The sequence below is a fragment of the Sesamum indicum genome, linkage group LG7, assembly GCF_000512975.1.
Source record: "Sesamum indicum cultivar Zhongzhi No. 13 linkage group LG7, S_indicum_v1.0, whole genome shotgun sequence".
NCBI classification, from domain to species: domain Eukaryota; kingdom Viridiplantae; phylum Streptophyta; class Magnoliopsida; order Lamiales; family Pedaliaceae; genus Sesamum; species Sesamum indicum.
Window position 1 is genome coordinate 2,501,730 of NC_026151.1, and position 27,889 is coordinate 2,529,618.

General features: G+C 33.9%; 6 protein-coding genes across 7 annotated transcripts; 4 read left to right on the plus strand and 2 right to left on the minus strand.

Annotated features, from left to right (window-relative positions):
* Positions 1,160-4,469, plus strand: LOC105165977 (ribonuclease P protein subunit p25-like protein). Its single transcript, XM_011085140.2, has 9 exons — positions 1,160-1,320; positions 1,538-1,663; positions 2,310-2,390; positions 2,483-2,571; positions 2,695-2,769; positions 3,036-3,097; positions 3,172-3,240; positions 3,375-3,554; positions 4,057-4,469. The coding sequence occupies exons 2-9, from the start codon at positions 1,541-1,543 to the stop codon at positions 4,131-4,133; spliced, it is 756 nt and encodes a 251-aa protein (XP_011083442.1). The 5' UTR covers positions 1,160-1,320; positions 1,538-1,540; the 3' UTR covers positions 4,134-4,469.
* Positions 7,100-8,573, plus strand: LOC105165978 (expansin-A11). The gene is made up of 3 exons (XM_011085141.2): positions 7,100-7,361; positions 7,483-7,804; positions 8,077-8,573. The coding sequence occupies exons 1-3, from the start codon at positions 7,220-7,222 to the stop codon at positions 8,381-8,383; spliced, it is 771 nt and encodes a 256-aa protein (XP_011083443.1). The 5' UTR covers positions 7,100-7,219; the 3' UTR covers positions 8,384-8,573.
* LOC105166002 (peroxidase 64) lies at positions 9,688-11,873 on the plus strand. The gene is made up of 4 exons (XM_011085175.2): positions 9,688-9,929; positions 10,067-10,255; positions 10,371-10,533; positions 11,243-11,873. The coding sequence occupies exons 1-4, from the start codon at positions 9,723-9,725 to the stop codon at positions 11,638-11,640; spliced, it is 957 nt and encodes a 318-aa protein (XP_011083477.1). The 5' UTR covers positions 9,688-9,722; the 3' UTR covers positions 11,641-11,873.
* On the plus strand, positions 12,645-15,336 carry LOC105165980 (FAM206 family protein). 2 transcript variants are annotated; one of them, XM_011085143.2, is made up of 6 exons: positions 12,645-12,997; positions 13,129-13,177; positions 13,268-13,394; positions 14,555-14,625; positions 14,709-14,781; positions 15,031-15,336. In XM_011085143.2, the coding sequence occupies exons 1-6, from the start codon at positions 12,751-12,753 to the stop codon at positions 15,055-15,057; spliced, it is 594 nt and encodes a 197-aa protein (XP_011083445.1). In that variant the 5' UTR covers positions 12,645-12,750; the 3' UTR covers positions 15,058-15,336. The 2 variants fall into 2 exon arrangements, with proteins under 2 accessions (XP_011083445.1, XP_011083444.1); XM_011085142.2 differs by having other exon boundaries at positions 12,646-12,997; positions 15,027-15,336.
* LOC105165981 (UPF0496 protein At1g20180-like) lies at positions 16,148-18,038 on the minus strand. The gene is made up of 2 exons (XM_011085144.2): positions 17,616-18,038; positions 16,148-17,395 (listed from the first exon to the last, which is right to left on the minus strand). Exons 1-2 carry the CDS (start codon positions 17,680-17,682, stop codon positions 16,293-16,295), a joined length of 1,170 nt encoding a protein of 389 aa, XP_011083446.1. The 5' UTR covers positions 17,683-18,038; the 3' UTR covers positions 16,148-16,292.
* Positions 19,423-22,566, minus strand: LOC105165982 (probable cinnamyl alcohol dehydrogenase 6). The gene is made up of 6 exons (XM_011085146.2): positions 22,372-22,566; positions 22,007-22,120; positions 21,229-21,456; positions 20,760-21,051; positions 19,979-20,132; positions 19,423-19,911 (listed from the first exon to the last, which is right to left on the minus strand). Exons 1-6 carry the CDS (start codon positions 22,464-22,466, stop codon positions 19,709-19,711), a joined length of 1,086 nt encoding a protein of 361 aa, XP_011083448.1. The 5' UTR covers positions 22,467-22,566; the 3' UTR covers positions 19,423-19,708.

Here is a 27,889-nt window from a genome sequence, read left to right on the forward strand (position 1 = left end):
CCCATTAAAACTCTAAATTAATAATTCATAAATATTATAATTATAAATATTATGGTAATTTGCTAAAATATGAAGTTTGTAATGATTTATGCATTTGATCATTCATGAATGATTTTACGATGCCTTTTAGATGATAAGACATGGTGGGTTGTTATGAATTATTTTATTTTCATATTGAGATTTATATAGTATATGTTTCATTCATCATGTATGAATATATTTAATTGGCTATAATAATTATTTAAGTGCAACGATTTATATAGTATATTTAAGTAATATCAATGAATTGATATATGCGTCTATAAATATAATAGTTAATTGTATACAATGAATTGATATTATACATAAATATATCTAATTAGTTACAAAGAATTGATTGATGCATGAATATAATCAATGAAACATATATGAATTCAATTATTTTTAGTACATATGTACTAAATTTGCTGAATTTAAAAAGTCTCTCTTTTAATTAATAAAATATTAATTTATCGATAAATTAATATCTCTCTAAATTAATAAAATTTCATGGTCCCAAAGTTATTAATTTATAGAGGTTTTACTGTAGTAAACAGACATTTTATTCAAAAAATAAATAAATAAATAGAAACGATACTTACATAATTACATAAATATTTCAGTAAATGAACGTAATTGAAAAAATGCATCAATAATAATAAATATGAATAAATAATTACAATAAACTTACATAAAGTCTGATATAATTTGAAATTATGACATCAAACTAATTCATGATTGGTTTGGCCTGATTAAACAAATCACAGATGATTGGTTATTACACATTGGTTGAGGTTGGACAGAAGCGGATGTTCTTTTAAAATTATCCAATTTTGACAGTTGATTACTCCTATTTACGACTTCCGGATGGGGTAAAAATAGGAATTACCGTGGGATGAATTTCCAAATTATTAGGGCAACACAAGTCACAAGTGGAATCTGAGATCTTCCTAAGAACCAAACAAAGATGTTGTAGCACGTTAAGATTTGGTAATATCTAAAACCCATTTTGTCGAAACGTGTGGCCAACCCAAACTAGTTGTTCGATCAGTTCGGTATCCAAATATTGGGCGCAGTCTTATCCCAACTCCAAATATTTATTTATTTTTTAGAAAAAGGAAAATATCAACTGATAGCCGGTTGGACCGGTGGATAGTAACTAGGGCACACACCCTGGACCGGCACAATAAATAGCTGAGGAGCACGCAGCAAAGCGGTCAGGGCTCTAACGAACAAACGAAGCCGGAGAAGAGGGCTGGAGCGTACTATCCTATCCTTTCTTACCACACACACAGCACCAAGGTTTAGTGAATTTTTTTATTTAATTAAGCTAATTTCTTTGGAACAATTCATTATTTGTAGATCTATGCCGTTCTTACCATCAGTAAAACCCTAGATTTTTTTTTTTTTATTTTAAATTTTTGTGGTATCTTTGTATTTATGTGTTAGATGTTTATCTTGTTGTTTTTAGGTTCCTTGTTGGATGATTTTCTTTTGTTTTGTTTTTGGGGTTTTGTAGAGCATGGATCGGTACCAGAAGGTGGAGAAGCCAAAGGTGGAAACACCGATAGATGAGAACGAGATCCGGATTACAAGCCAAGGCAGGATGCGGAGTTATATAACTTACGCCATGAGTCTGCTTCAGGTATATTTACACATTTGCTGATTTTGTATCTGTGTGCATGTGTTTGCAAATATAGTTTGTGCGGAGCTGAATTTGTCAGTTTGATGTGTTGTGCGTATTTTTAATTTGGTCAGTGCTTGTATGACAACTGCGGAGCGGTGGCTCTAAGACCTTGCTATTGTTCATATTTAGATGTTGAAATATGAGATGTTTGCTCGGGTTCTTGTGGCTGCTTCAATGAGCTTTATAGACATATCCTTGAAATAAGGTTTGTGTAATTAGACATAATTTCAAGGTTTCCCTAGTTTCAGTAGATTATAGAGTCAGCTTTGCCATTCTATGGCTCGGCAAGTTCTTGTTGTGATGTCTTTGAAATTTTGAATTTTTGATACTTTCTACATTTCTAGTGTTTATCTCATGGTTATGGCATGGATGATGTAGCAGACACTTATGTGATGCTTTGTGTAGTTTTAAGAAATCATTATTGGAGTCTGTACTTGGTGAGTCACGTGAGTGAATTCATTTACCAGAGCTGCAATACTTGTTTTCAATCTGTGGAGATTGTGCAAGTCCTACCTAATGTTTTTCAAGTTTTATCTATGCTTGATTATTCAAGTGCTTGGTCAGAGCATTTGACTTCAACAATTTTCCATGCAACTTGTTGTAGGAAAAGGGATCCGATGATATAGTATTTAAGGCAATGGGCAGAGCCATCAACAAGACTGTAACAATCGTGGAGTTAATCAAGGTTTTTTATTTTGATCTGGAGTCTGTTTTTTTCTTTTCGATTAATTGTTGATTTCAGGAGATCTCAAGACATCATGCTTTTCTGTAATTCAGAGGAGGATTGTTGGACTTCACCAAATTACTGCAATTCAATCCACCGACATAACGGACACATGGGAACCCCTGGAGGAAGGACTTCAAACGTAAGGACAAACGTATTAGGGAAAAGAAACAGTTTAAACTTCTGAGTTAAACAAGTTTTGGCTGCAGCAGGATCAAGTGATATGACTGCCTTTTGTGACATCTTTCTTCGTTTGTTTTCACAGTCTGGAAACCACAAGGAAAGTTTCAATGGTCACGATTACTCTCTCAAAAAAGGAGTTAGATAAGACAAATGTTGGGTAAGTTATTTTAGGTTTCTTCTGTTTGCTAAGCTTTCATGTTCGGATCTATTTGCAGTGTAGTGTAGATCAGGTGAAAGTTACAAATCTTCAAGCAATAATATAAATTCTGGCATGACTTTTCATGGTGTTTGTTGTAAAGGAAAAAGACCTTTTCCCTCTTCTTATCATGAACCACATTTGAAAACTGTTCGTAAACTGTAAATAATTCTTTTCTACTCCTAATGATTTATTTTAATGTGGGGTTATTGACATATGTGCTGTAGGTACCAACCTCCCATACCAGCTGACCAGGTCAAGGTGCCCACAGACCTTGACTTTGAGGGAGGTAGTGTCGTGTTTTCTGATTCCAGTACCTTTTTGTGATTCTGCAAGTCATATTTTGACATGTTTATTTTGTAGAGGGATCACCTCCTGCCCGAGGAAGAGGTCGATTTGGTAGAGGAAGGGGGAGGCCTAGAGCTCCATCTGGTATGAATTTGATTCATCATTTCATTAGATACAGGCTATCTTAACTCCCGCCTTTTGGAATTTCATTTCTCTTCAATTATTTGTCTCGCAGTACTTAGTGTATTCACGGAGTTTGAACTATTGTCTTTCGGTAGGGAATGGTTTTGCATCTTCAGAGTTTGAGGATGGAGGCTATGATAGGAATCGTGGGTATGCCAGAGGTAGGGCACGAGGTAGAGGTCGCAGTTTCCGTGGCCGTGGGAGGGGAGGGTACAATGGTCCTCAGGTGGATGCTCAGTATGATGCTGGAGGCTATAATCAAGAAGCACCACGAGGTACTGTTTCCCTTATTGTGGTGATTGTTTCCTTAGATAGTGTGAAATTTGCAGCTTGTTGTAAGGATTGCGCAGTACTTGTTTGCTTTGTGAGCTTAAAGTCAGAAAATACAACTCAGATATAGTTCTGTCATGCCTGACCTTATCATATCATGTATTTTGTTTGGGTATAGTAATTAGCATGTAGGCATTGATTGGCAACTCTCTTAAATACAATAAACAAGGTATCTGATGCTATTAATGTTCAAGAGTTAGAAGGCCTGCCCCCTGTGTGCATCTCTGTACTTGATAATCAAAGATCTGTACTTGATAATCCTTTGATTTCAGATGGGTTCCAACAAGGTGTTGGAGACATTAATTTATTTATATTCATTATCTTGCAAAGATCATCAGTCCTTTATACACTTGTTGCATTTTGCTGCTATATATCCATATGAACGTCGCTACTCTGTTGATATAGGTATGCTTAATTTATCTAACGTGGTGGATTCTTCAATTGCAGGTCGTGGCCGTGGGAGGGGGATTCGTGGGAGGGGTCGTGGATTCAGATCTAATGGGCTGATCCAAGCTGCTGCTTGAGTTGCTTAGGTGTTCAAACGTTGGGGGTTATTTTATGAGGACAGTATGTTGTCCTATGAGGTTGATGGATATCTTCCCAATTTCTATGTTTTTTTTCTGCAGCTGTTGCTAGTATTAACTTTAGGACGTCATCTGTAATCATTGTAGACTAACATGGGCCGCGCATGCGTGGTGAGCCTTTTTGTTTTCTTTGTCACCTTTAGCGTTTCGGCTTCCATAGTTGTTTAGTTGCTTTAATCAAGTGTAATCTGATTGTTGAGCAGCACATTCTTTTATTTGTATGTCTGGATAAGCTCTGTTGGTTGATATTTGATACTCTGCAGATGACTTCCTTTACACCCTTCCCATCCTTCAATGATTTCATCTGATTTCTAGTTTCATTTTGCAAAAGTTAACCTATCCTATCTTAGTATCGGCAAAGATATTTATAATTTGAGACTAAATGACACTATTCTGATTTTGATACGATTAGACGCAATACTGAGGTATTGGTTGAATCGTTGAACCATCTTAGTCTGGATATTTTGAGGGGAAAAGTGTTGTTACTCTTATCACTTGGAAGATGTCTGCCTTATGCTAGCTCTGGCTTTGTTATCGACTACAACTCTATGCCTTGTTTTGTTTTATTTTTCTTTATAACTGAAGCTATGTGAAGCTTTATTTAGTTAAAAGTTTCATTGATCGTCGGTCGGGTTAGATTTTCTTGTTTCGGCAGGCGAAATAGATACTTCCACTTATGTAAAGAATAAATATGGTTTGAGGGATACGAAAAGGGGAAAATTTCAAGTATCATTTGATCGTGTAAAACTCGAGAACAGAGACAACTGAGGAAGCAGGAGCGCAAGGTTAATCTTAATCGCCTCCTCTCTTTATCTATGATTCATATCCAATAAAACAAATAATCTCAACGTGTGTTGGATGCCGGCATGGTGTTAATTAACACTTGTAGTTCGTGACTGTGCTGGCCATGTTGCACACAATAAGATTTGAATTCAAAATTTTATGCTAAATAGATCTACTTCACATACGTGTGTTTACGTTTTTTGACTCTTTTCCGCTAATTTACTTGAGCTCGATCATTCCAACTCCCGGGTAATCACGTTTTAAGTGTCAACCATACGGTTAGATGTCAAAAACTCTCTACGATTATTCTTTGAACAGCAACTATTGTACGATTTATCACTGTAGAATTTTCACAAAATAGGTCTGCGAAGCTACGATCAGCTACAATTCCCTTTTATAAGCTGATGATCTTTTCACTTAACTGAATCTTGATGATATTCCAATCATTGGTGTTATTACTCTGACAGATCAGGTGATGGTCGCTACCTTATCATGATTGACTTATAGCCCACTTGTTCTTAGTTTTCCCCAGTGAAGAATTCTTGATTACATGTGATAATAATGATGAAGACTTAGCTCATGGCCTTCGCTTGATTTCTGGCATCATCACATGGCTAAGATCATCAAACTGGGAGTACATGCACCGTACGCGTCGGTTGGTCCTATTTCCTCTTTGTCTACACGCCTCAAGAACTGATTGTCAACTTGGAAATCAATAAGAAATTCTCGGTTCAAATTTACCCTTAAAGTTGGTCAATCAAGCAATCGTATGTGTACGTAAGTGTACCTATATGTATCCGGTCGAGGTCAAAGGGTCGCTCTCGTTTCTCATTAATCCTCAAATTGGGAAGCAGGGTTGATTCGAAACTAGAACACACATTAGGAGCAGCTAACGGTCATAAAATCAATAAAGCGATCTTGATGTCGGATATAAAATATGAGTGATTATTGATCGATCTTAAAATAATATATGCCAGATACTAGGTAGAAGTTTGGATCAATGGTAAAACCTACATGGAGCTTGTCTAAATTATGGCATGTGTCCTGCTTTCAAGGGCCATGTTTCGGGTTGTTGGGGCTGGATGGTTGGATTGACTCGAACGGCATAAAAATATACTGAATCCTGTAAAGGTATTTCTCAATTTTGGAGGGGTGTCTCAAAAAATACTCCTAGAATTATGATCCATGTGGATTCTCTATAAAATTAAACTTACGTTAAAGACAAGGCCGCCTTCCGTGAGTGTTGATTGATGTCTTTCAATCAATTTGATACTAAAATAACAACAATAAAATGATTTCTAAAAATAAAACTTATATGAAGAGCGTGTTGGGGGTTGATCTATAGAACAACATATATCGCATTTATTGCAACTAGAAGGGGTTGTTACTTGTTAGGCAAAGAAAAGAACAGCAGCTCATGAATGAATGTCAAAGGCATGTGCATCACACATGAGAAATAATGGTGCCGTACCACTTATGGTCAAACCCAGCCACATGCATCCACACCTCTCAATCCCATATCCAAAACTCTTTTCATGTCTTTCTTCACATACATGTAAACATTTAAAAATGTGACCAATTGTCATTGCATGATTTCTTAGCCATTTACTTTGGCGTACGAGAGGATAACTCGTTATTAAATTTGTGAAAAATGGTCTTTTTCCTCCCTTATTTGATTGCTCTTTTTACTCCAAACATCTTATATTTAGGATTTTATAAGCTCTATTAGAAAAATAATTTATTAAGTAATTTATTATATTTTGAAAAGCTTATAAGCTCAACCAAAATGAGCTAATGGAGTTGTAACGATCAAGTCGGGTAATACCCTGATATATTTTGCAAAAGAAAATATGCTATTAATTTTAGATAATTGTAATGAAAATTTAATCTATCTAACTCTTTTATCATTTGAAAAAAAAAAATAGAGAGAGAGAGAGAAAGAAAGAATGTGAGAAATGAAAAATTTTGGTGTGCTAATTTGATTGATCCATTCACGCCTGGTCTATTGGGAGATCCATGTGGGGGTAGTGAGAGAACGTGGGAATAATTCTGCATTCTTCATACCCCAAAATATTATAATTGTTCAGATTTTCAGCTTCTTGCTGCTCTCTCACATCTCACCACTCTCCACCTGCTTCTTTACCTTAAATTCTCCCACCTATATAAACTCCTCCCACATCTTCTTTTAGTTCATCCACACTCATCTCTTCCCGCAATTTTCTCCTTTATCAAACATCTCAAATATGGCGATAAACGGCTTTTCCTTATTGGCACTTATGGTCGGAATCTACTACTTCGTCACCAATACCGATGCCTTCACAGCTTCCGGCTGGAGTCGGGCGTTCGCCACCTTCTATGGAGGCAGCGATGCTTCCGGAACCATGGGTACGTAATTTTTATTCGCAAAAAGGATAATTTACTCATTTATAATATTATAAGGGGAAAGTGTATTAAACCCCAATTAAAAACGATCAAGAGTTGAAGTTTAAATTATTGTGACATGCAGGGGGTGCTTGTGGGTACGGCAACTTGTATTCATCTGGCTACGGGACTAGAACTGCAGCATTGAGCACGGCACTGTTCAATAACGGGGCGTCGTGCGGGCAATGCTACAAGATCATATGCGACTTCAAAGCTAATCCGCAGTGGTGCAAGAGAGGCGTGTCAGTGACCGTCACTGCCACAAACTTCTGCCCACCAAATTATGATCTTCCTAGCAACAATGGTGGGTGGTGCAACCCTCCCCGCCAGCACTTCGACATGGCTCAGCCCGCTTGGGAAAAGATTGGCATCTATAGAGGCGGCATAGTGCCCGTTCTCTACCAAAGGTCCTTTCCCTTTTTACTCCCTTCTGTACTCTTTACTATCGTGTTACCTAATCAGTACCGAAAAGGATTATTTGTCCATTTAAATCATCCGGGCATTACGGGTTCATACTGGAATCAGTCGTCTACGATGAACTCAAACTGATCAAACCTAAGTTAATCTACTTGCGATATGATCGATTCAATCCAGATACACTATGTGAACACATACGCATTTAGCGAAAATAAAAAAAAAAAATCAAAATGTGGATGATCAATCTAAATTTGTAATGCAGGGTACCTTGCAAGAAGCATGGTGGAGTGAGATTCACCATGAACGGTAGAGACTACTTCGAGCTGGTGTTGATCAGCAACGTGGGCAACGCTGGATCCATTCGATCAGTCAGAATCAAGGGCTCAAAAACAGGGTGGATGAGCATGTCTAGGAACTGGGGTGCTAACTGGCAATCCTACTCTTACCTCAACGGCCAATCCTTGTCGTTCATGGTCACCACCACCGACGGCATTACCAAAACTTTCTCAAACGTTGTCCCCTCCAACTGGGCTTTCGGACAGACGTACTCTAGCCCAATCCAATTCTGAGCTCTAAATGGGCTGGCATCCCAGTTCTGGGCCGCGGCATGCTTTTTTATTTTTCTGAAAGCAGCCCGCCAAAAAGAAAAATTATAATTGTGAAATGTGTCGGGAGTGAGTCCATGGACTCGGGGGCTGTAAGAATTGGTTCAGACTGTATTTAGCGATTAGTTTCTTTGGTTTCAAATGTACACATCCATGGAAAGATACAAAAAGCATAATAAGAAGCGGGATGTAATGTCGCTTCACAATTTCTATTTTTCAGTTGTAATTGCAAACTTTTGTAATTATTATTACGAGAGAGAGAGAGAGAGAGAGGATGGTGTGTGATTGTTTAAGATTTTTGCATTTGGATTTCTAATTACAAATTGTTTTTGATCTTGTGTCTGGTGTTTCTGATTTTGTCAAAAGTAAGTTTCCAATATAATTTATGAGAGAAAAATAAAAAAAAAATTATGATGTCGTTTGATTTTTTTTACTTAATTAAAATATATTTATTTTTGTTTTTTAATTTAAATACAAAAAATACTTGATACTATTCGATATCAATAGGTTTGAATGATGGTGTGGGTATCCAAAAAAACAGTAAATTGCAAAAGAAAAAACGATTTATTTTGTAATGTTACCATCTAACTTTCTCATCATGTCATATTAAAAAAAATAAAAATTAAACTTGAAAACCTAATAACAAAAATATCATCCATATAGTAAGTAAAATAAAATTTCTACATTCTGAATGAACACAAAATTGAATTTCAATAAAATTTTATATATATCCAATTATACTTTCTTTCTATTTTATTCAAATATAAAACCTTTTTATACATTTTTTTTCACCCAACCAAACAAGATCTTAAAACTTGAGTGAACTGAAACACTAGGATAATAATATAGAGGCACTTGACTTTATTAGTTCAACCCAATCCACCAACTACATACTTTTCCTTTTTCTCTCAGAATAGGGTCCCTTGACTTCTCATAATTATCTTTTTAGTCCCCTTTCTTCCCCCCTCAGCTTCTTATGCTATACATTTGCTACCTAATCCACATATTCCACACTATCCATTCCCAAACAACTCTTAACGAACTCAAAGTGGTTCTAGCTCAACAAACTTACCAAAAATGTCCTCTCCACCCCCCCCCCCACCCCCCAAATCCACATATTCCACACTATCCATTCCCAAACAACTCTTAACGAACTCAAAGTGGTTCTAGCTCAACAAACTTACCAAAAATGTCCTCTCCACCCCCCCCCCCCCCCCCCTACAAATACCATATACAATACACCTCATGACTCAACAAGTCAAGCCACAGAAAATTTACAAGGTGTTGAACACATAATATTACTATGGCAGCAACACTACTTTCTCTACTTACTCTTACTATCTTTTCTTCTATTTTGCATTCTTCAAAAGCACTAAGTGTAAACTACTATCAACAAACATGCCCCAAGGCCGAATCGACCATCACGAACGTCGTTAAGAAGGGCATGATGAACGACAGAACTGTGCCAGCAGCTCTACTTAGGATGCACTTCCATGACTGCTTCATCAGAGTAATGATCAACCAACAATGCATGCACATTCTTTAATTTCAATATTACAACAGTTTCGGACTTTGATTCATCGATTGGTTTTATGGTTTCGTTATGTCTTGTAATGTATGGATGTTATTATTTTGGTTTTCTTCAAGGGCTGTGATGCTTCTGTGCTGCTGAATTCCAAGGGCAGCAACAAAGCAGAAAAAGACGGGCCTCCCAATATTTCACTGCACGCGTTTTACGTTATCGACAATGCTAAGAAGGAAGTGGAGAAAATGTGCCCTGGTGTAGTCTCTTGTGCTGACATTCTGGCTCTTGCTGCTAGGGATGCAGTTGTGCTTGTAAGTAGAGTCATTAACATTGGAGAGTTTGATTTCTTTTATGTTGTAATAAGTGGACATGCATGTATGTAATTTTATTATGAGTAATTGGGGTAAGACTTGATGCATATGTTAGTCTGGAGGTCCGAGGTGGGATGTGCCTAAAGGGAGGAAAGATGGAAGAATTTCAAGGGCTAATGATACGTTGCAATTGCCATTTCCTACCTTCAACATATCTCAATTGCAGCAAAGCTTCTCCCAAAGAGGCCTTTCTATAGAGGATTTAGTGGCACTCTCAGGTAACTAATTATAAGCCAATCTTGATTCAACACAAGCTATTTTGGATAATTACACTCACATTCTTGATATTTAAGTATAATTTTTTGAAATTTGAGAGAATTTTACAGAGTTAATTAAACTTAAATTCCATCTGTAAATACAAAATTACACTTTTCTCTCAAAAAAATTTAAAATTACACTTACACCCCTTCCAAAAATTCACTATTTATTTCTGACCTCTTTTTCTTATGGTTTGGATGCAAAAAAATGCCGATGTTTTACCCCTTTAATATTTCTATGCAATAATTTTGTACTTATAAAGTAAAAAAAATGTAATAACATTAATCTCTTTTCATATACATATTATATTTATCCTCTTATAAGTACAAAAATATATATATGAATGTCAAATAAGGGGCAAAATTAAAATTTTATGCATTTTTTTTATTGACGTCAACATACAAAGAATTTTTGAAGAGGTTGCAAGTGTATTTTGAAACTTTTTTAAATGAAGTATAATTTTGCACTTCTATAAGGAATCCAAGTGCAATTAATCCTTTTTCATAATATATTTTGAGTCAGGTGGTGTCGATGCAATTTTCCTAAAGGATTTATCAAGCATATATATCAATCTCGCACACAAAAACACTTGAAGAAAACACACAAACACCTTATAATTAGGCAAAAACTGCCCATCTAAACATCCGAAACACACACATACGAATGCAGGAGGACACACACTAGGCTTCTCCCATTGCTCATCCTTCCAGAACAGAATCCACAACTTCAACAACGCAACCGATGTCGACCCGTCGATGAACCCATCCTTGGCAGCCAGGCTGAGGCAGCTCTGCCCCATGCACAACAAGGTCAAAAACGCGGGAGCCAACTTAGACTCTTCCCCAACTGTCTTCGACAATGCATACTACAAGGCACTTCTTCAGGGGAAGAGCATTTTCTCCTCCGACCAGGCTTTGCTCACCACTTCCAGAACTAAGGCATTGGTGTCCAAATTTGCAGCCTCGCAGGAGGAGTTCTATGAGGCGTTTGTAAAGTCTATGATCAAAATGAGCAGTATTAGTGGGGGTGGAACTGAGATTAGGCGAAATTGTGGGGCTGTTAATTAATTTTTTTCTTAGTTGATGTTTGTGTATGCATATGCATATGCATGGCCAACCCAATCGGTTGCTTTATTCTGTGTTTTTCTTCTCTTCCTATGGGATTTGAGGAACAAAAGAGTGGAAAGAGGTTTGTCTAGGAATTAAAAGAGGTATTAAAGCTTACATATTATGTAGTGCAAATAATATTGTATTTGTAATTTTAATTTTAATTGTGATTATTGTTCTTGAAAACATGCTGCCCATTGTAATTAATGCAAGTTTGTGGTTTCATATTATAATATATGATTATCAATACCCCAAATGGAAACCCTCATGCATTCTCAGGGCAAATTGCACTTTTAGTCCTCCCACTACCTTTAATTTGGAAATTAACAAAAAAAAAATTACATACAAGTTATGTGATTGTTATCTTTTTATAATAAAGGTAATGGTCACGTGATTTGCACATAATTTTTTTCCCCTCAATTTTGTAATGAAAATATGGTAGGAGGACTAAGTGAGAATTTTTTAAAATTATAGGACTATTTTCAGAAATTTCATTGATAGTGGTACTAAAAATATATAGAACCTTATTAGTTATGAGACAAAAAAAATAATTTTTCTATTCTTCGATGACTTTCCAAAGTCAAATTTTTATCTTTAAAATAAATTTATTTTAAAATTATAATCTCAATTAAAATAATAGTTTTCGACTACTATTTTTAGGAAAGTGATATAAAGTACACAATACTTTTAACTTTTAATTCTCGTCTAAAACTCCAATTTGGACCAAATAATATTCTTGATATGGGATAATTTGATAAATTTATTTTTAAAATAAGAGCTAAAATTTTATATATAATTTTTTTTAAATAAAATTAACGAAGTACCGTCTTAAATCACCAATGGGCCATTAGACCTATTCTATATTTTGTCAAAAATGGGCCATATGGACCTGAATTCATTAATTTGCAACAAAAACATGAGTCCAATCCAATGCCCTTATGTGCACTGTTCTTATGTAAGGGAAATCTCAAACCTACGGTACGATTTTGGTACAAACCGAAGAAAAATTCCGCAGGAGAACTGCAAAGTGCAAACTACAAAGCCTGAGAGAGAAGAGCGATTGAACAACCAATGAAAGAGCTAAACCCCAACATCAACACCCAACAAAACCCTGAAATCCTGCATGAAAACTGCGACCCACTTCGTCAATCTTGTGCTTCAGCCCAAGATTTCAAGATTGAACATAAACAGCTGAAAGATGAAGAACCAGAACACGAGGAAGAAGAATTGAGAAGGCTTTTGTTGCCAAATGTGGAGGAATTGCCCGACATTCCTCCCTCTGCTGTGGAAGCCAATTTTTCAACTTCTTTTGCTCTTGGTAAAGTTTAAAAGTTTCTCATATATGGTTCTTCTTGCCGCAATACATGGAAAACTTGTTTCTTGATGATATCAAGAGTTCAAATGTATTTGTGGGGTTTATATGATTTTTGGATTTTGTTTTATTTTCAGATTTTATGAAGCCTGGTCATGATCAGTATGTTCATCGCCATGCCAATGGGTGTGTTAAGAACTCTGTTTAAACAAGGGTAGTTTGGATTATGAATGTTCTTTTCTTTTGTAGTATGTTTTGTGATTTTGTGATTGGTAGGTTGTGTGTGATTGGGTTGGCTCCGACTCATGTGGCATTTAAGGACAAAGGGGGAATAACTGCAGTTGATTTCAATGTTGGCAAGTCTGATCGCAGCGGAATTAAAGTGACTGGAAAGCGAAAAAAGGTCAATTTTTCTTTCTTTCTTTTTTTTTTTTTAAATTTTTGGTGATTTACTTTTGCAAATATTTTATGTACAGTAGAATAATTTGGAGTACTGCTTAAGTCCTTGCTCTGGTCTTAGGTTGTAAACAACACTAGGTAGACCTTTGTTATAGCCTTCCGATACTTAAGTTAACGCGGTGGGAGAATATATACATCTGGGGGGCTTTGTATTTGTAGAAATGACAAGTTGTGTAATTCTTCATGGATTGTTGATCAAGGCCTAATGGAACGGTCATGAAGATCGAGTGCAGTATTGTGTTTGGTCGCATTGGGGTCAGGTATGGTGGGACAGATCAACCCAGGGAAAACATGTGTGGATCCTGAGGTATTTGGTCATTCTGATGATGCCAGGGTAGTTTTATCATTTTGGGCAGCCTAAGCGTGGTCTCCATACAACATCTTTCAGTGATTATCATTTGTGTTATTAGAATTGATGATATTGCAAGATTTTGAAATGTGAATAGTTATTGGTAAAGGAGTTCATCTCAAATGTATAAGTTGAAGAGTTTGAGAATTGGTTGAATGGAAGTTCCAGTTTGAGCTCTTGTGACCTTTTTATGTTTTTAGTCGAATTTAGGACTATGTTAACAGTTTTTTTTTATTGTTCTTATGCATTTAACCCACCGTATAAGATACTGGAACTCTTTCCTGTTGCTGTCAAGTTCAATGCAATGGCTTAGTTCATCTGATTATACTGATGTTCTTATTAGCTTTATTTGGAAATTCTACATTCTCTAATTACAATGGACGCTAAAAAGTCAAAAGCAAATATGCTGTACTTGTTTCAGCGCTCTTCTATTATATTGTACCCGTACTAGTAAACATGCTGAAGTAACGAGAGAGGAACAAAGACTGTACATTGGTTTGAGAGTCCTGATGTACATCTTTTTACAAATTTTGGTATCTGCCTTCATCATTTGTTATTAGTTTCTTGATTCATGCTCTGAAGCTAGTTCCAGAGGGTACGGATCATACCTTTTTACCATTTCAAAATTGTTAGTTTGCAGTATTTGACGAGTTACAGAAAGTATTTTGCTATACTGTTAGTAAAAATGTGAAAGCTTACAATTGGAGTTGGTAATTCAGCTAAACGAGTCTGTCTCCTAATATTTTCTTATGCAGAATGCGCAACTTTTTGAGTCCAACACAGCATTGTGTAAAGTGTGCACCAGTGATTCTTCCTACATAGTGAGGTCAAGAACTTCTTGTTTTCCGTCTTTTCATACATGTGTCATTATTTCTTCAAAACTTATGAGGTGTTAATCGGCTCTTTCAGGTGCTGTGTGAAGGGCTCTCTATTGGAAGTCAATGATAGGCTAATAAAGCAGCCAGAATTGCTTAACACTATGGTAAGCGAATGACTTCATCTTCAATGTTCTTTAGCAGATTTCAGACCGTTGCTTAGTGGTTCCATGTTTGTCCTATTATTGAAGTTTGATGGTGGGATTCATTTGATCTAGGCCATAAGTCCGACACAAGTTCAAAGAGAATTTTGTACTCCTACTGTCTGAAATTTAGTTATATTGACCACCTTATGCAAATTCGACCTATTCTTTCAAAATCTTGACTGAACTTGTATCATCTATCGTTGTAGCCAGAGCGGGAGGGATACATTGCGATTATGATGCCAAAACCCGCGGACTGGCTAAAGGCAAAGGCTTCGTTGCTGAGCTTAGAAGAGTATAAAAAGTTGAGAGCGGAGCTCTGACTCGTTTCAGCTGGTGCCCGACGGATGCTTGCTGCTCTTCACAAGAACACATACATTATCCGATTAGCAGTAAGTCTTGAGCCTTGAGGGCTCTGTTGCCATAGTTTTGCATTTTAGTAGAATTTTTGAAAATCATGTGATGATTTTTACTTTGTCTGATGATTTAATAAAAGAGAAATAGATCAGTTTGGAGAAATTTCCTGTCATATATATACGTGTATATGCACCATGCAATATTTCGTTTTCCTTAATCATAAAAAGATCATTTTATATTTCCACTCTACCCAAAGTTGTTCACCAGTCAATTGTTATTCCTTTAATCATTATTATTATAAATAAGGATAAATTACAAAGGGCACCTTTAAAGTTTAACATTATTACAAATATTTCCTCATTATTTGAAAAATTATCAAGTCACCCTGATTTTATCGGTCGTCCAACAATTAGTTCAATCCATTAGTCTCTACTCTCTCCGTTAGACTTCCATTCATTTTTTTTATGGTAAATTGATCAAATTAAATGTCTTTGTGAGCTATGAACTTTAATTTACTTATTTTTATTTATTTTTTATATCTTTTACGAACTAAGTGGAATTTTTATCATCTTATAATTTTTTTATCACTTTTTATTATTTTTTTATTAAAAAGAGTACAATAATGTCAAAAGTTGACAATTACAAGCTCCCATTCAAAAATTATATAATTTCATAAAACATTTGGGATATTAATAATTTTCAAAGAATAAGGTGGTATTCGTAATTAACTAAACTTCAGGAGAGTTAATTGTGATTTAGTCGATAAATAATTTGATTAACTTTTTTATTTAATTTAGTTAAAGGATGCTACTTATTAAAAATTTAAAAATCATTTTCATTACAAGAAAAATTAATTTTAATCCCTTAGTTAAAAAAATCAATTAGTTAGGCTTGATCACAATAACTTTTCACTACAATTTCTTTCCATAGATATCAAAAGTACATGTAATGAAAACTGAAGAATACACGCCCTGATCGAAATCTCTGTCTTAATATACATTGATCAAAATTCAGGAATTTTATATTTACAAGGTGAATTAATTAAATTCCCTACAAAAACTTGCATGTTTCTATACTTAAATTTGATTTAATTACCATTAAAAATAATGTGGACTTAATCAACACTTAACCATTTGTTCCACAACCAGCCTTCTCGATCGATTTATGTCGAGAAAACACAAGTATATCTGCTTCTCCAGCTCCTCCAACTGTTCCATGAACCAACCCTCATGCATCTCGAATTCCTTCACCACTTCCTTCAACATCTCATTCTTCCCTTTCCTCACGCAGATATCCGCTACGAACTTCCTGTGCTCCATCTCGTCGTGCAGCCTCTGCACGAGCCGGCTTATCGTGTCAAAATCGTTCACTAGAATATACACCCCTCTTGCTGCAAGATCGAGCTGTGCTCCCACCCCGTCCAGCCAGGTTCTGCTTGACTGATCATGATCGGCTTGTTTCCTCAGTTTCTTGATCACGAACATGCCTAAAATTAGACACGGTGCAGCCAACAGGCCAACGATGCTGTGGATTGCTAGGACTAACACAGCAATGGCTAATCCACCACAACCCAAGAATACAAAAGTTGCCAATGCCCTTTTCATGTACCTAATGAACTTTGTTCTCCTCTTTGTTTTCCTGCATTTTGATGTCAATTGATGCAGCAAATCCACATGGCAATCGTGCAACTCGTGGAATTTCTCTGGAGTCATCGATGAAAAGGGGTTCCTGCTGGAGGCAAACGAAGCAAGATTTCTGTACACCGTGTGGTGCTGATTGTTTGTCCAGTTCTCACAGTCGGGTACTCGTTTAATCAACTTCAGCAAGTACTTTATCGCACGATGATTGGTGCGTACTTGGTGCACGTTCTGGAGGAGGAACTCGCAGATTCTGCCTGCTTCTAGGCTGATCTCAAAGTAGTTTTCAAGAAAGTGATCATGGAGAGTCTTCGTGGTTTCAAAGATGGCTGTTAGGGTTTCTTGGCGCGGCTCAAGCAAGTTGTCCGAGAGACGGACAGGATGCACCAAAGGAGAGGAAGACGAGGATGATGATGATGAAGATTGTCCTAATTGAACATCAAGACTTGTTCTTGTTTCCAGTTGGCCTTGAACTTTGTTGCATATGTCTATGTAAGACTTTGTCCTGAAGGCTTCTCTATACTCATCATTCACGTTTGGTTTACCCCTTGAGCTATCCACAATCTCTTCTTTTCCATGCCCACCTGAAACCATGATCAATTCATAACAATAATCAGGAACTCAACATCATCATCACATGCCAAACATTAAACCTAGAACAAACCAAATAATGATCACATGATGAACCAAAACCAAACCAACATATCAGATTCAACGTTCCATTCCAAATCATGTTGCATCTTCTATTCCAATCAACATATATACACAGACAAAAACTAAATAACTAGCTCGTCCGAAACAAACCTTCATTTAAACACAAGCCGAGCTTGGACAACAAATCTTTTCTCATCCGGGACATCGATCCAATCATGGTAAGCCAAGAATCTGGCAAAGAAAAACCTAGTATTCCCCAAACAACACCCCTATATATTGATTTCCATTAGGTTAATTTCACATGTACAATGACTTAAGCAGAAGGAAGAAGAGACACAAAATTAAAGTTAATTAGGTAGCTGCTATTAATGTATCTACATACACACCGCCTCATCAACCAATATACTTATATAATTGGCTTTTAATTCTCTCATTTCATCATCATCATCACACACAGATCAGTACGTTCCTTACACGTTAAAATTACTACTCATCTGTCTGTACGTACGTGTAAACCTGAGAGCAAAAAATGTTAAAACTTTTGTGCATGAAATTAGAGAGGTAATTAATACATGGAGATAAGGGTTTTAATTTCTGTGAGAGCATTAATTAAGCAATTGAAGAAACCTTAGCTAAATTCTCTGATCTTATCCGCCATCAGTTTCTTTCAACCATGTTTTTAGGTTTGTTTCTCTCTGCTGATTTCATTGCAAAAATTTAAAGGCTGGGAGTGGCTCTTCTTTCTTAGACTCTACGTTTGTTTTCGTAATTTCTCACGTTTTTCTGTTTTTGTTTAATTCTTGTATATCTGCCGCGTGCCTTGTTAATTTTGTGTAGCTGTGTTTCTTTTTCTTTTCTTCCTTTTGTTTGTATATAAATTAATGGAAAATTCTAATCCGAACCGACTTCGATTAAATCTAAATCAATTACATAATAAGTATAATTCATTTATTTTATGATTGGTATGTAATTTAAAAAAAGTGACTAATTATATGATTAGTTGGTTCGATTCGGCCAAACCAGATTTAGATAAGAACTTTTCATAAATTAATATATTTGGGATTTGTATTTAACTTGCATTACAAGAAATTTTAAAAAATTCGTGGCGAAGACTAATTATGCACAATCACAATTAATGTTATTTCTGCAAACAAAACTAAAATATTAGATACAGTTGAAAACTAGGACAAATATTGATTATTAATCATATGTAGTCAAAATATTTAAAAAAAAATAATATTAATTTATCATAATTTTTAAGCTGCATTAGTTATTTTGGCTTGTGTTGATCATTTTCTATTTTGGTTGGAAAGTATATTTATGTTTGTTTTCCAATTTTTAGTGTGATGAGGTGGAAATAAATAGTGCGGCGGAATTAGGTGGAAATAAAAGGCAGATGTAATGAGGCTGCTCTGTATTCCACCCACAGATTAATTATGGTCTCATTCAATATTCCAAACTTGTACACAACAATTATGAGGAAGAGAAAATTACGTGACAGTGCCCAAAATAAGCAAAAAATAATAATACGCCACTTAAATAGTTGGATGGCCTTCTCCTGAAAATCTTGTGTGTTGACTTTATTGTAAATCATAATGTGATCTTGGATTTTTTTGTTTTTATAAAAATATTAATTCTTTACGTTATTCATCCGTCTGTACTATGTATTAAGTCCGAGTAAGGTTTCCTGTTCGTAGGTATGACAAATGGATATTTTTCTATCATATGTTTATATGACACGGAAGTCACATCCACACGTGTATTGAATACTGCCCCACTTTAAATTATAATCTAATTATATTAACTTTTTTTAATTGAAAAAAGAACATACGTGTGAATTACTCATTAATATTACACGAATATGTCACATGAACGTGTGATAGAAGGTCCGCACCGACTTAGATTTAGGTTTAAAGAAAAAAGCTGATGATGCGAAATTTCTTATAGGTTTCCTATATATGGGAGATTTGATGAAACTGTGATTCATGCATGGTTGCAAATGGACGTACAAGATGATACAACAATTCATGTGTGCCAAACTTAAAAAATTCTTATCCAAATTAGACTTGGTCAAATCAAATCAATTATACAGTAAGCATAATATACTTGTTATGTGATTGATTATTTTTCTTGAATTGTACATCAATCACACGATAAGTGTATTATACTTGTCATAAAATTGATTCAAATTTGACCATACTCGATCTGAGTTACAACTTTGCCAGAAATTATGTCCAAGAATTCTAAAGGTTGGATGATTTGCCGGCAATGTCGATGACGAAGCGGTACTTAACGTCGTTCTTGGTTAGCCGATGGAGGGCTTCGTTGATTTCACTGGTGCTTACAACCTCAATGTCACAACTTATGTTGTGCTTCCCACACAGATCCATCATCTCCTGCGTCTCCTTTATGCTTCCTATCATGCTCCCCTTCACCACTCTCTTCCCTGTTCATTTTCATCATAAGTTGTTTTCTCAAAATAAATTTATGGATCAGTGATAGGGGAGGCTTACCAAAGATGAGTGGGAAAGATGGGAGGTCCACGGGCTTATCTGGTGCACCCACAACTACTAGAGTGCCATTCACCTTCAATAGTTCTAGAGTAGGTCCAAGAGAGTGGTGGGCTGCCACTGTGTCTAAGATAAAATCCAATGTCCTCTTCTTTGCCTGTTGCCACCATAGAAAGAAGTTAGGAACCAATCAGTTTCAAGAGATTATTTTCTTCTTTTTTTTTTTCTTTATAAAAAGAGTCAGAAAGATTTTGTTCGAATGATAAGATTCAGACATCATAACTAAAAAGTTGAAAAACTGAGTTTTATATATATGGGTGTATGTTTATTTTTTATTATTAGTTTCTTCATATTTAATTTTAAATTTAGAATTATTAATATATTTAAGTGACATTTAATATCTAAAAATTATCATACGCATAAAGCAAAATAATTAAATTAGGTCTAACTACACAAACATTTCTTGTCATTTTAAAAATCACAAGTACACTTCTTATTGAAGGCAAAATTTACAAATACATCTCCTTCAGAGGGTGTATTTGTAATGTTGCAAATATAAAAATATATATATATTTTTATAATTAAAATTGACCTCAGGGAGAGCTGATGTAATTTACCCTAGTTCTAATTGGTCAAAAAAGAAATAAAATGGTAGATCAAATCCAAAATTATCTCCAAAAAATTTAGAATTAATGTCGGGACGTAAGCACACAACGGGTCTGTATTTCTAAAACGTGCGTGTACATGTGAAATGAAATACGCCGTGGGGGCAAATTTCACTAACCTGCATTTGATCAGCATCAGTGCTCAAAATGAAATCGTCCGCACCCAATCGGTTCTTGGCTTCCTTCTCTTTGGACGGGGAGGTGCTGATCACAGTAACATGGTGACCAAATGCCTTGCCGAATTTCACTGCAATGTGGCCTAAACCACCTAGACCAACTACGCCTATCCTTTTCCCCGGCGACGAATCCAACAAGTTGTTATCTTTCAACGGAGAAAACACAGTAATTCCCGCACATAGAAGCGGTGCTGCTGCATCCATCGGCAGGCTCTCCGGTACACGCACAACGTACCTTCAGCATAGCATTTTCATCTCATCGTTCAGGGGTTAAATAATTATTTTTTATTTTCAGGTGTACTTATATAATTATATCAGATTTTTAAAAAAATCGTTATAATTTACCTAAACTATAATGTAATTAACGGGGTAGATTCTTTTCTTGATGTTGTAATAGTGGTTTGTAATTTACCTATGATCTGCGACGAGAAATTCAGAGTAGCCTCCATAGGTAATGCTGCCGTCCCAGAAAACGCCATTGTACACGAATTGAACCTGATCGCAGTAGTTCTCTTGGCTGTCTCTGCAGTACTCACAGTCCAAACACGTAGCCGCCAAGCATCCTACGCCGGCCCGGTCGCCCACTTTGAAGTTGGTTACCTTGCTGCCTACCTTGGTAATTATTCCAACAATTTCGTGCCTAATTAAGAAAAAATTCAAAAATTACAATTAACGAAATATTAAATTAAGGAAATTTTTTATGTTTAATTAGTGCCTCCATTAATTGAATTATAATTAAATTTAAGATAAATTACATTAGCATCTCCTAAAACTAGACTCAATTATACAAATACTTTATTTTTTTTTTTTAAATTTCAGATACATCCCCTGAGAGGGTATTTAGTACGAAACACTTTGCACTGAACATATGGTGTACTTGTAATTCAGCTATAACCTCAAAGAGTGAAATTTCTTACTCAGACCAAATTTGGCCGATCCCAAATCAATTATCTAGCAAGTGCGACACACTAGCAATGTGATTAATCATTTTTTCTGTACAGTACGTCAATCATGACAAGTGTATTATACTTACCATTTAATTAGTTCAAGTTCGACCAAACTCAATTAAATTATAATTTTCTATGTATCTATAATTCTACAAATAATACACAAGGTATTTGTACATCAAGAGTCTCAATATAATTTACCTTAATATTTACAAATGAATGAAATGGTAGTAACTATATTACCCGGGGACAACAGGGTACATAGTTATGCCCCAATCGTTCTTCACATGGTGGAGATCAGTGTGACAGATCCCGCAGTAGAGAATTTTGATGGTCACGTCGTTCTTCCCATTTTCTCTGCTCATTTTAAATATTCAACATATGTCATCCACCCGAAAAAGATTAAAAAAAAGAACAATCAAATTACAATCATAGTATAATTTAATTTCTTACAACCTCATATGTGCCGATTTTTTACCGAAAATGTACATAAAACTATGTTTTCGATTTTTTCCTAAATTGATCCAAATAATTTAAAATAGAAAACTGAATGGATTTGTGAGACAAACGAAAAGACAAGTATCAGAAACAAAAGAGGAGTGTGGTACCTGCGTTTGAAGGTGTAAGGAGTAATCTTGCCAGATGGGTCGTGAGCTGCCCAGCCGGAAACAGTCTGCGTGTGGTTTGGAGTTGTCTGAGCCATCTCCCTTACAGACACACACACACACACACACAATGAGGTTTAAGGATTGGAAAGGCTAAAGCTGTCGTGGACTAGTCAGTGCTAGAAATGGTGGAACACTAGGGGAGAACAAAGGTGTTTTTATAAAGACACAAGCCGCTGTGGGCCAGGGCAGCGTGAGAGAAAACCACAATTTCGATTTTTCAATGCCGTCCTAAGGTGTTTTATATCTGTTTTAGTTCAAAATCGTTGTTTCTATGTATATATAATAATAATTTTTTTATATTTTATAATATAACATAAAAATATAATATATTAATTGAACAATTAAGTTAATGTAAAATTTAGACAGTCGAACCAATTTGTTATCTTATCAACTGAATAGTATTTTTGAAATCACAAAATGTTAGTGAAATTGTGTCAAAATAGTCACTTTGTATGTATACAATCTTTGTAATAGTATATGTAATTTCTCGATGACATAATTGGAGTTGCTATGATATTCAGGTTTGATGTTACTATATTTCTTTTAATGATTGAAAAACTTACATTAAATTGAATTTATCGTCGCATAAAGGTATTTAATCATCACGAAATGCTCATTTTTACACAAGAATATTATTCAATTTGTTCACCAACGGCGCATAATATACCCAAATAACGTGACGAATTCATATTTTTCTACATCAATTAAAAAATCGGAGAATAAATAAATAAATGATTATAGAAAAAAGCAAAAAAAAAAATTGAATATTATTTATTTGGAGATGGTGGGTTGGTGGGTTTAAATTTAATTTGCCAACCGTTATTGATTACTATTCTTGTCTTCCAACCGTTCCTCACAAGGATATTTACTTCTCATGGGGCCATGGGCCCCAAAAATAATTATATTAATATTTTTAATAATCAAATAATTGAGTATTATAATTAATATATTCTTATAATTAAATATTTTAAAATAAGATAATCATTCAGACGTATAATAAAATTCAAAATTATGTGGAGATTTTTTGCATTAAATAACTATTAGCATTAATTTATTTCTATTTGTGTTAGATTTTCGTGACCCTGAAGCACTTATAGCATTGAATAAGAGTGAGGTGTCGGCCACTGAGAATTTATGTAAGGCCAACTAAATATTACAAGTAGAAGAAACAGCAGCTTTTTTTTTTAATATTATTACATGAAAAAATATTGTAATTTTTCTGTCATTCATAGAACCATCTGATGATACTGTTTTTAATTTCAAATAAATTTACATCAGAATATGCTTTTTTAAATGGATTAAATACGCCTAAATTCATCCAGAATGAAAATTTACTAGATACAAAATCGTCAGAATCACACCCATAAGACTTCGAGTATAATCTTTGAAAAATTAAATTAAACATGTCGTGAAGGAGAATTACTTAAGATTTTAAGAAATATTAGGATTGCAAAACGTCGTTCTTGCTGGTGGTATGGAAGACTGATGATATTCAGAGATTTTTTTAATTATACGATTTTACATGAACTACAAATTTGAAAATTATCGATCAGTCACAGTAAATTCATATATATTAAAGTTTTGATTAAGTTGGAGTTGGGGTCGGAACGATTTGAATAAAAAGACAAAGATATTTAGTTATATGTAATTTTAAATAAAGTTTGAGGTGTTATGTACCCCATGTCACCATCTAAGCCAACATGCCAAGTAAATACAAGAATATTATTTTATTTATTTATTTATTTATTTTTGTGTAGTTCATCATATTATTTAAGTATGGTTCGTACAATTAAATTTGGAAACGCTCTTTTCAAAGAAACGAGTTTAGTGGAAATTTCGTCTCTCTTAGTCAAGACGACTATGTATTGACATGACAAGAAGCTGAGGTTGATTTGTTTAGCAACTTCATCATCTTTTCCTAGAATAAGTCGTGCAAGTTGAAATTTAGTATGTCCACGCTTTCTATAGTTTGAATATCCCGCTTTATAATATACTACCCCTTGCTAATTTGCCTGTTTCTTTTTTCCTACAATAAATTTTTATTTGGAAAAAATGCAAGCAAACCCCTTGTGATATTACAAATGAGCAAATTATTTTCTTATGAAAAAATAAATAACAATTTACTTCCCTATATTTTTTAAAATACAACAATTTACCCCCTTATGATTTTTTAAAATGAGGTAATTTACTTCCCTATATAATGAGGTAAATTGCTTCACTTTATAAAGCAAAGAGGATAAATTGCTATGTTTTTTTCAAAGGGGAGTAATTTGTTCATTTTCAATATCACATGGGGATAAATTGCTATTCACCCTTTTTGGTAGTCTTAGTTACATTATTACATAGCTTTGTCTCCAAAATTTCCCTGAAAATCATACTTTCGGCTGAAAATATTTTTTTTATGACCACCTGAAAATGCTTAGGGAGATTTGGTCGAGTTCACTCGATGATCGAACTCTTGATCCGCGATCCGACCTCGGCTCCCGAAACACGATCCCTGAGAACAAAAGGAAAACGGTTAAGCCGGCCGGGTGCAGTCCCGGCTATGGCTCTCCGACGATCAAGTCAGTTCCCAGAACAGAGATATCCGATGATAGAAAAGTGTATACGTCTGATATCAAGTGAAAACTTACCCTTTCAAACCTTCATTAGCTGTTCTTATATGTTTCCAAAAGATAATTTTGGTGAGAGCCAATATCCGGGTCTGGGAGCTCCAGTTATGCCCAAAATCGTAGCTAACCACTGTTATGGCAGCCGCAAATCTCTCCATTTGAGCATTATGTGGGATTCTGGAATCTTCCCATAGTGGTTCCCCAATTTAATGCGAAGGGTATATTCGTCCAAAGATAAAAAACCCCCTCATCACCACCAAATATACTAAAATTTTAGGGATTGAATCTAGTCAAACTTGTGAATGCATATTTATTTTTAAGATAAATTACACGATGAATTTTCTAAAATTTGATATAATTATAAATACTTTTTTATTATAATTTTAATATTTGAAGTGTAATTCCTGGGTAATTAGTTATATGATTCTTTAATCATCTCTAATATAATACAATAACATGTCAGAGAAATTGCTCCTTGTAAAAAAAATATTAAAAAGTGTAAATGCTACTCCTAAATCATCACCGTAAATAGCGCTTTTGGAAAAGAGAAAAGAAACAGAAGAGAAATTGGCGCGCAAACATAGATAACTATTATATGTATCTATATATTATAAAAGTGTGAATAATTTGTCATATTTTATATTTCTTCCTTTTTTTTATACCAATTATGAAATTCTATTTTATACAAGTAAATAATTTTGTAATAATTATTAGTTACTTACATGGTTGAATTCAGATAGAATTTCAATAAGAATAAATTATAATAAATAGTTATAATCATAACTAATTAATTAATTAATTAAATGGATAATTACACTTTTCTCTCACATAAATTTTATGTGGTTTGCGAATTACATCCAATACCTATGAGGTTTGTTTATGTCTCCATTAGTCAAAATTCATTGAATTTGCTAATTATTAACCAAAAAAATTGAACGAAAATTGATATTTATCCTCAAGTAACTTATTACTCATTTATTGCAGTTCAAACAATTTATTTTTACTAAACTACCCTTATAAATGAATTAGGGGTAAATGGAGATTTATTTTTAATCTTTTTGTTGATATCAACAAATTCGAAGAATTTTGACTAATGGGGGAACATATTTGTTAAACCAAAGCAAATTTTTTAAACCACAAAGAGTTTATGTATAATTATCAAATTTGGGAGGAGGAAAGTGTAATTATCCTTAAATAAAAATAGTAAAAAATCTTAACACTGACTAGGAAAAATATATTAGTTATATAAATAAAAGGAGGTATAATTAATAGTATAACACAACAAGTTTAACGAAAATAAACTTCAATTAAAAATGATGACATTAAATAAGTTTATGTTAAAATTAATTATTTACGAAAACAAACTTAGAATAGGATCAATCAAAGTGGTTTCGTAATTATTTTTCTTTTTAATATTAATTATAAAATCATAATAATAATATTCAGAACTTAAAATTTATGAATTAAATTATATAAGTATATGATTTAATGCACTGATTGTTTGATCTATAAGAATTCTACTACATCATTTTCAATAACAAGTGTTATATATTTTGTGGCCCATCACCTTTATAAGAAGGCCTAAAGCCCATCACCCTCGACCCAGCCCACAACTCGAGCCGATGACCCATCATTGCGGGGATAAATTCCCAACAACAAGTAATTTATTTTTTGTATATTTATATTTTTCATTCGAATCTAAATTAATAAAATCAGTCAATGATTTTTATACTTATATTTCATTTTTTTTCCATAAAATAGTATTTGTTAATTTAGACTATTTTCGCAACATGAGGAATAAAGTTAAAAAAAGTAAAGAGATTATTAAAAATATATATATATTGTAAACAACTTTATTGATTTTACGTATAGGATTGAAAAAATAAAAATAAAAATTATTTTTTTGCTTGACATAAGAAAAAAAATTAAAATTTTATTTTATCCGTGAAGCAAATATAAAATATAAATTATATAGGAATGTAAAAGGTAAAGTAGTATTTTATAAGTGAAATAAATATAAGAATAAAAATTTAATAGTATATGTAGAGAGATATAATTATAAGATCTAAAATTTCAATAATTAAATGCAAAAGAATAAAAATATTAATTATCAATATTTTTAAAGTTTATTAGAGAGCAAAATCTAAAATGTAAAAATGGCTACCTCATAAAAAATTGAAGATCATAAATCCAATGAAATTTTTATGATAAAATTAATTATTTGATTTTTTTTAATGATTATCAAGTGGTGTTTGCTGAAATTTTAATTTAAAAGTCTTTTTAATCATCATTTGATTTAGATATTTTTTTTCTTTTTTTAAATATAAACACAATTTGAAAATACAAGATATTTATTTTGTATATTGATATCTATAACACAAGACTTGTGAAATATTTAAAAAGCTTCTTGAAACAAGTTTATTTCTAATACCTAATAATATAATATTTTATCATGTAATAAATAATAGAAAAGGAGGGACAGTTGGACATTTTCTTCATAATAACTAGCGGTTATCACACATCATCTCGCATGCATATAATAAATAAATTTTTATGCGTTAAAATATAGTATACTTAAAAATAAAATATATAACCAACATATCATATTTCAAAAATTAAATAAAAAAATTAACTTAGAGATATTATTTATATAAAAAAAATGGTGTCGTCGTATCATAAATTACCATTTGCGACTGAAAAAAGATCTTTCTCTTATATATAGTAAGAATTTAACATATCTTTGTTAATATAGTAAAAAAGATCTTTTAAGAATTTAACATATCTTTGTTTTATAGTGGTTATTCACATGTTGCTATGATTGAGAGAAAATTTTGAGGCAAGTGGTT

Bases quoted from the DNA above. Each gene is read 5' to 3' on its own strand.
- LOC105165977 (XM_011085140.2), top strand. From the start codon at position 1,541: ATGGATCGGTACCAGAAGGTGGAGAAGCCAAAGGTGGAAACACCGATA. The intron at 2,770-3,035 runs GTAAGTTATTTT...TATGTGCTGTAG, and splicing joins TTAGATAAGACAAATGTTGG to GTACCAACCTCCCATACCAG. The intron at 3,241-3,374 runs GTATGAATTTGA...GTCTTTCGGTAG, and splicing joins GAGGCCTAGAGCTCCATCTG to GGAATGGTTTTGCATCTTCA.
- LOC105165978 (XM_011085141.2), top strand. From the start codon at position 7,220: ATGGCGATAAACGGCTTTTCCTTATTGGCACTTATGGTCGGAATCTAC. The intron at 7,362-7,482 runs GTACGTAATTTT...TGTGACATGCAG, and splicing joins CGATGCTTCCGGAACCATGG to GGGGTGCTTGTGGGTACGGC. The intron at 7,805-8,076 runs GTCCTTTCCCTT...TTTGTAATGCAG, and splicing joins GTGCCCGTTCTCTACCAAAG to GGTACCTTGCAAGAAGCATG.
- LOC105166002 (XM_011085175.2), top strand. From the start codon at position 9,723: ATGGCAGCAACACTACTTTCTCTACTTACTCTTACTATCTTTTCTTCT. The intron at 9,930-10,066 runs GTAATGATCAAC...GTTTTCTTCAAG, and splicing joins TCCATGACTGCTTCATCAGA to GGCTGTGATGCTTCTGTGCT. The intron at 10,534-11,242 runs GTAACTAATTAT...ATACGAATGCAG, and splicing joins GGATTTAGTGGCACTCTCAG to GAGGACACACACTAGGCTTC.
- LOC105165980 (XM_011085142.2), top strand. From the start codon at position 12,751: ATGAAAGAGCTAAACCCCAACATCAACACCCAACAAAACCCTGAAATC. The intron at 12,998-13,128 runs GTAAAGTTTAAA...TTTTATTTTCAG, and splicing joins TTCAACTTCTTTTGCTCTTG to ATTTTATGAAGCCTGGTCAT. The intron at 14,626-14,708 runs GTCAAGAACTTC...CGGCTCTTTCAG, and splicing joins GATTCTTCCTACATAGTGAG to GTGCTGTGTGAAGGGCTCTC.
- LOC105165981 (XM_011085144.2), bottom strand. From the start codon at position 17,682: ATGATTGGATCGATGTCCCGGATGAGAAAAGATTTGTTGTCCAAGCTC. The intron at 17,396-17,615 runs GTTTGTTTCGGA...TCATGGTTTCAG, and splicing joins CGGCTTGTGTTTAAATGAAG to GTGGGCATGGAAAAGAAGAG.
- LOC105165982 (XM_011085146.2), bottom strand. From the start codon at position 22,466: ATGGCTCAGACAACTCCAAACCACACGCAGACTGTTTCCGGCTGGGCA. The intron at 21,457-22,006 runs GTAATATAGTTA...TTTCTTAATTAG, and splicing joins ATGTACCCTGTTGTCCCCGG to GCACGAAATTGTTGGAATAA. The intron at 20,133-20,759 runs GTTAGTGAAATT...TGGTGGCAACAG, and splicing joins CTGATGCTGATCAAATGCAG to GCAAAGAAGAGGACATTGGA.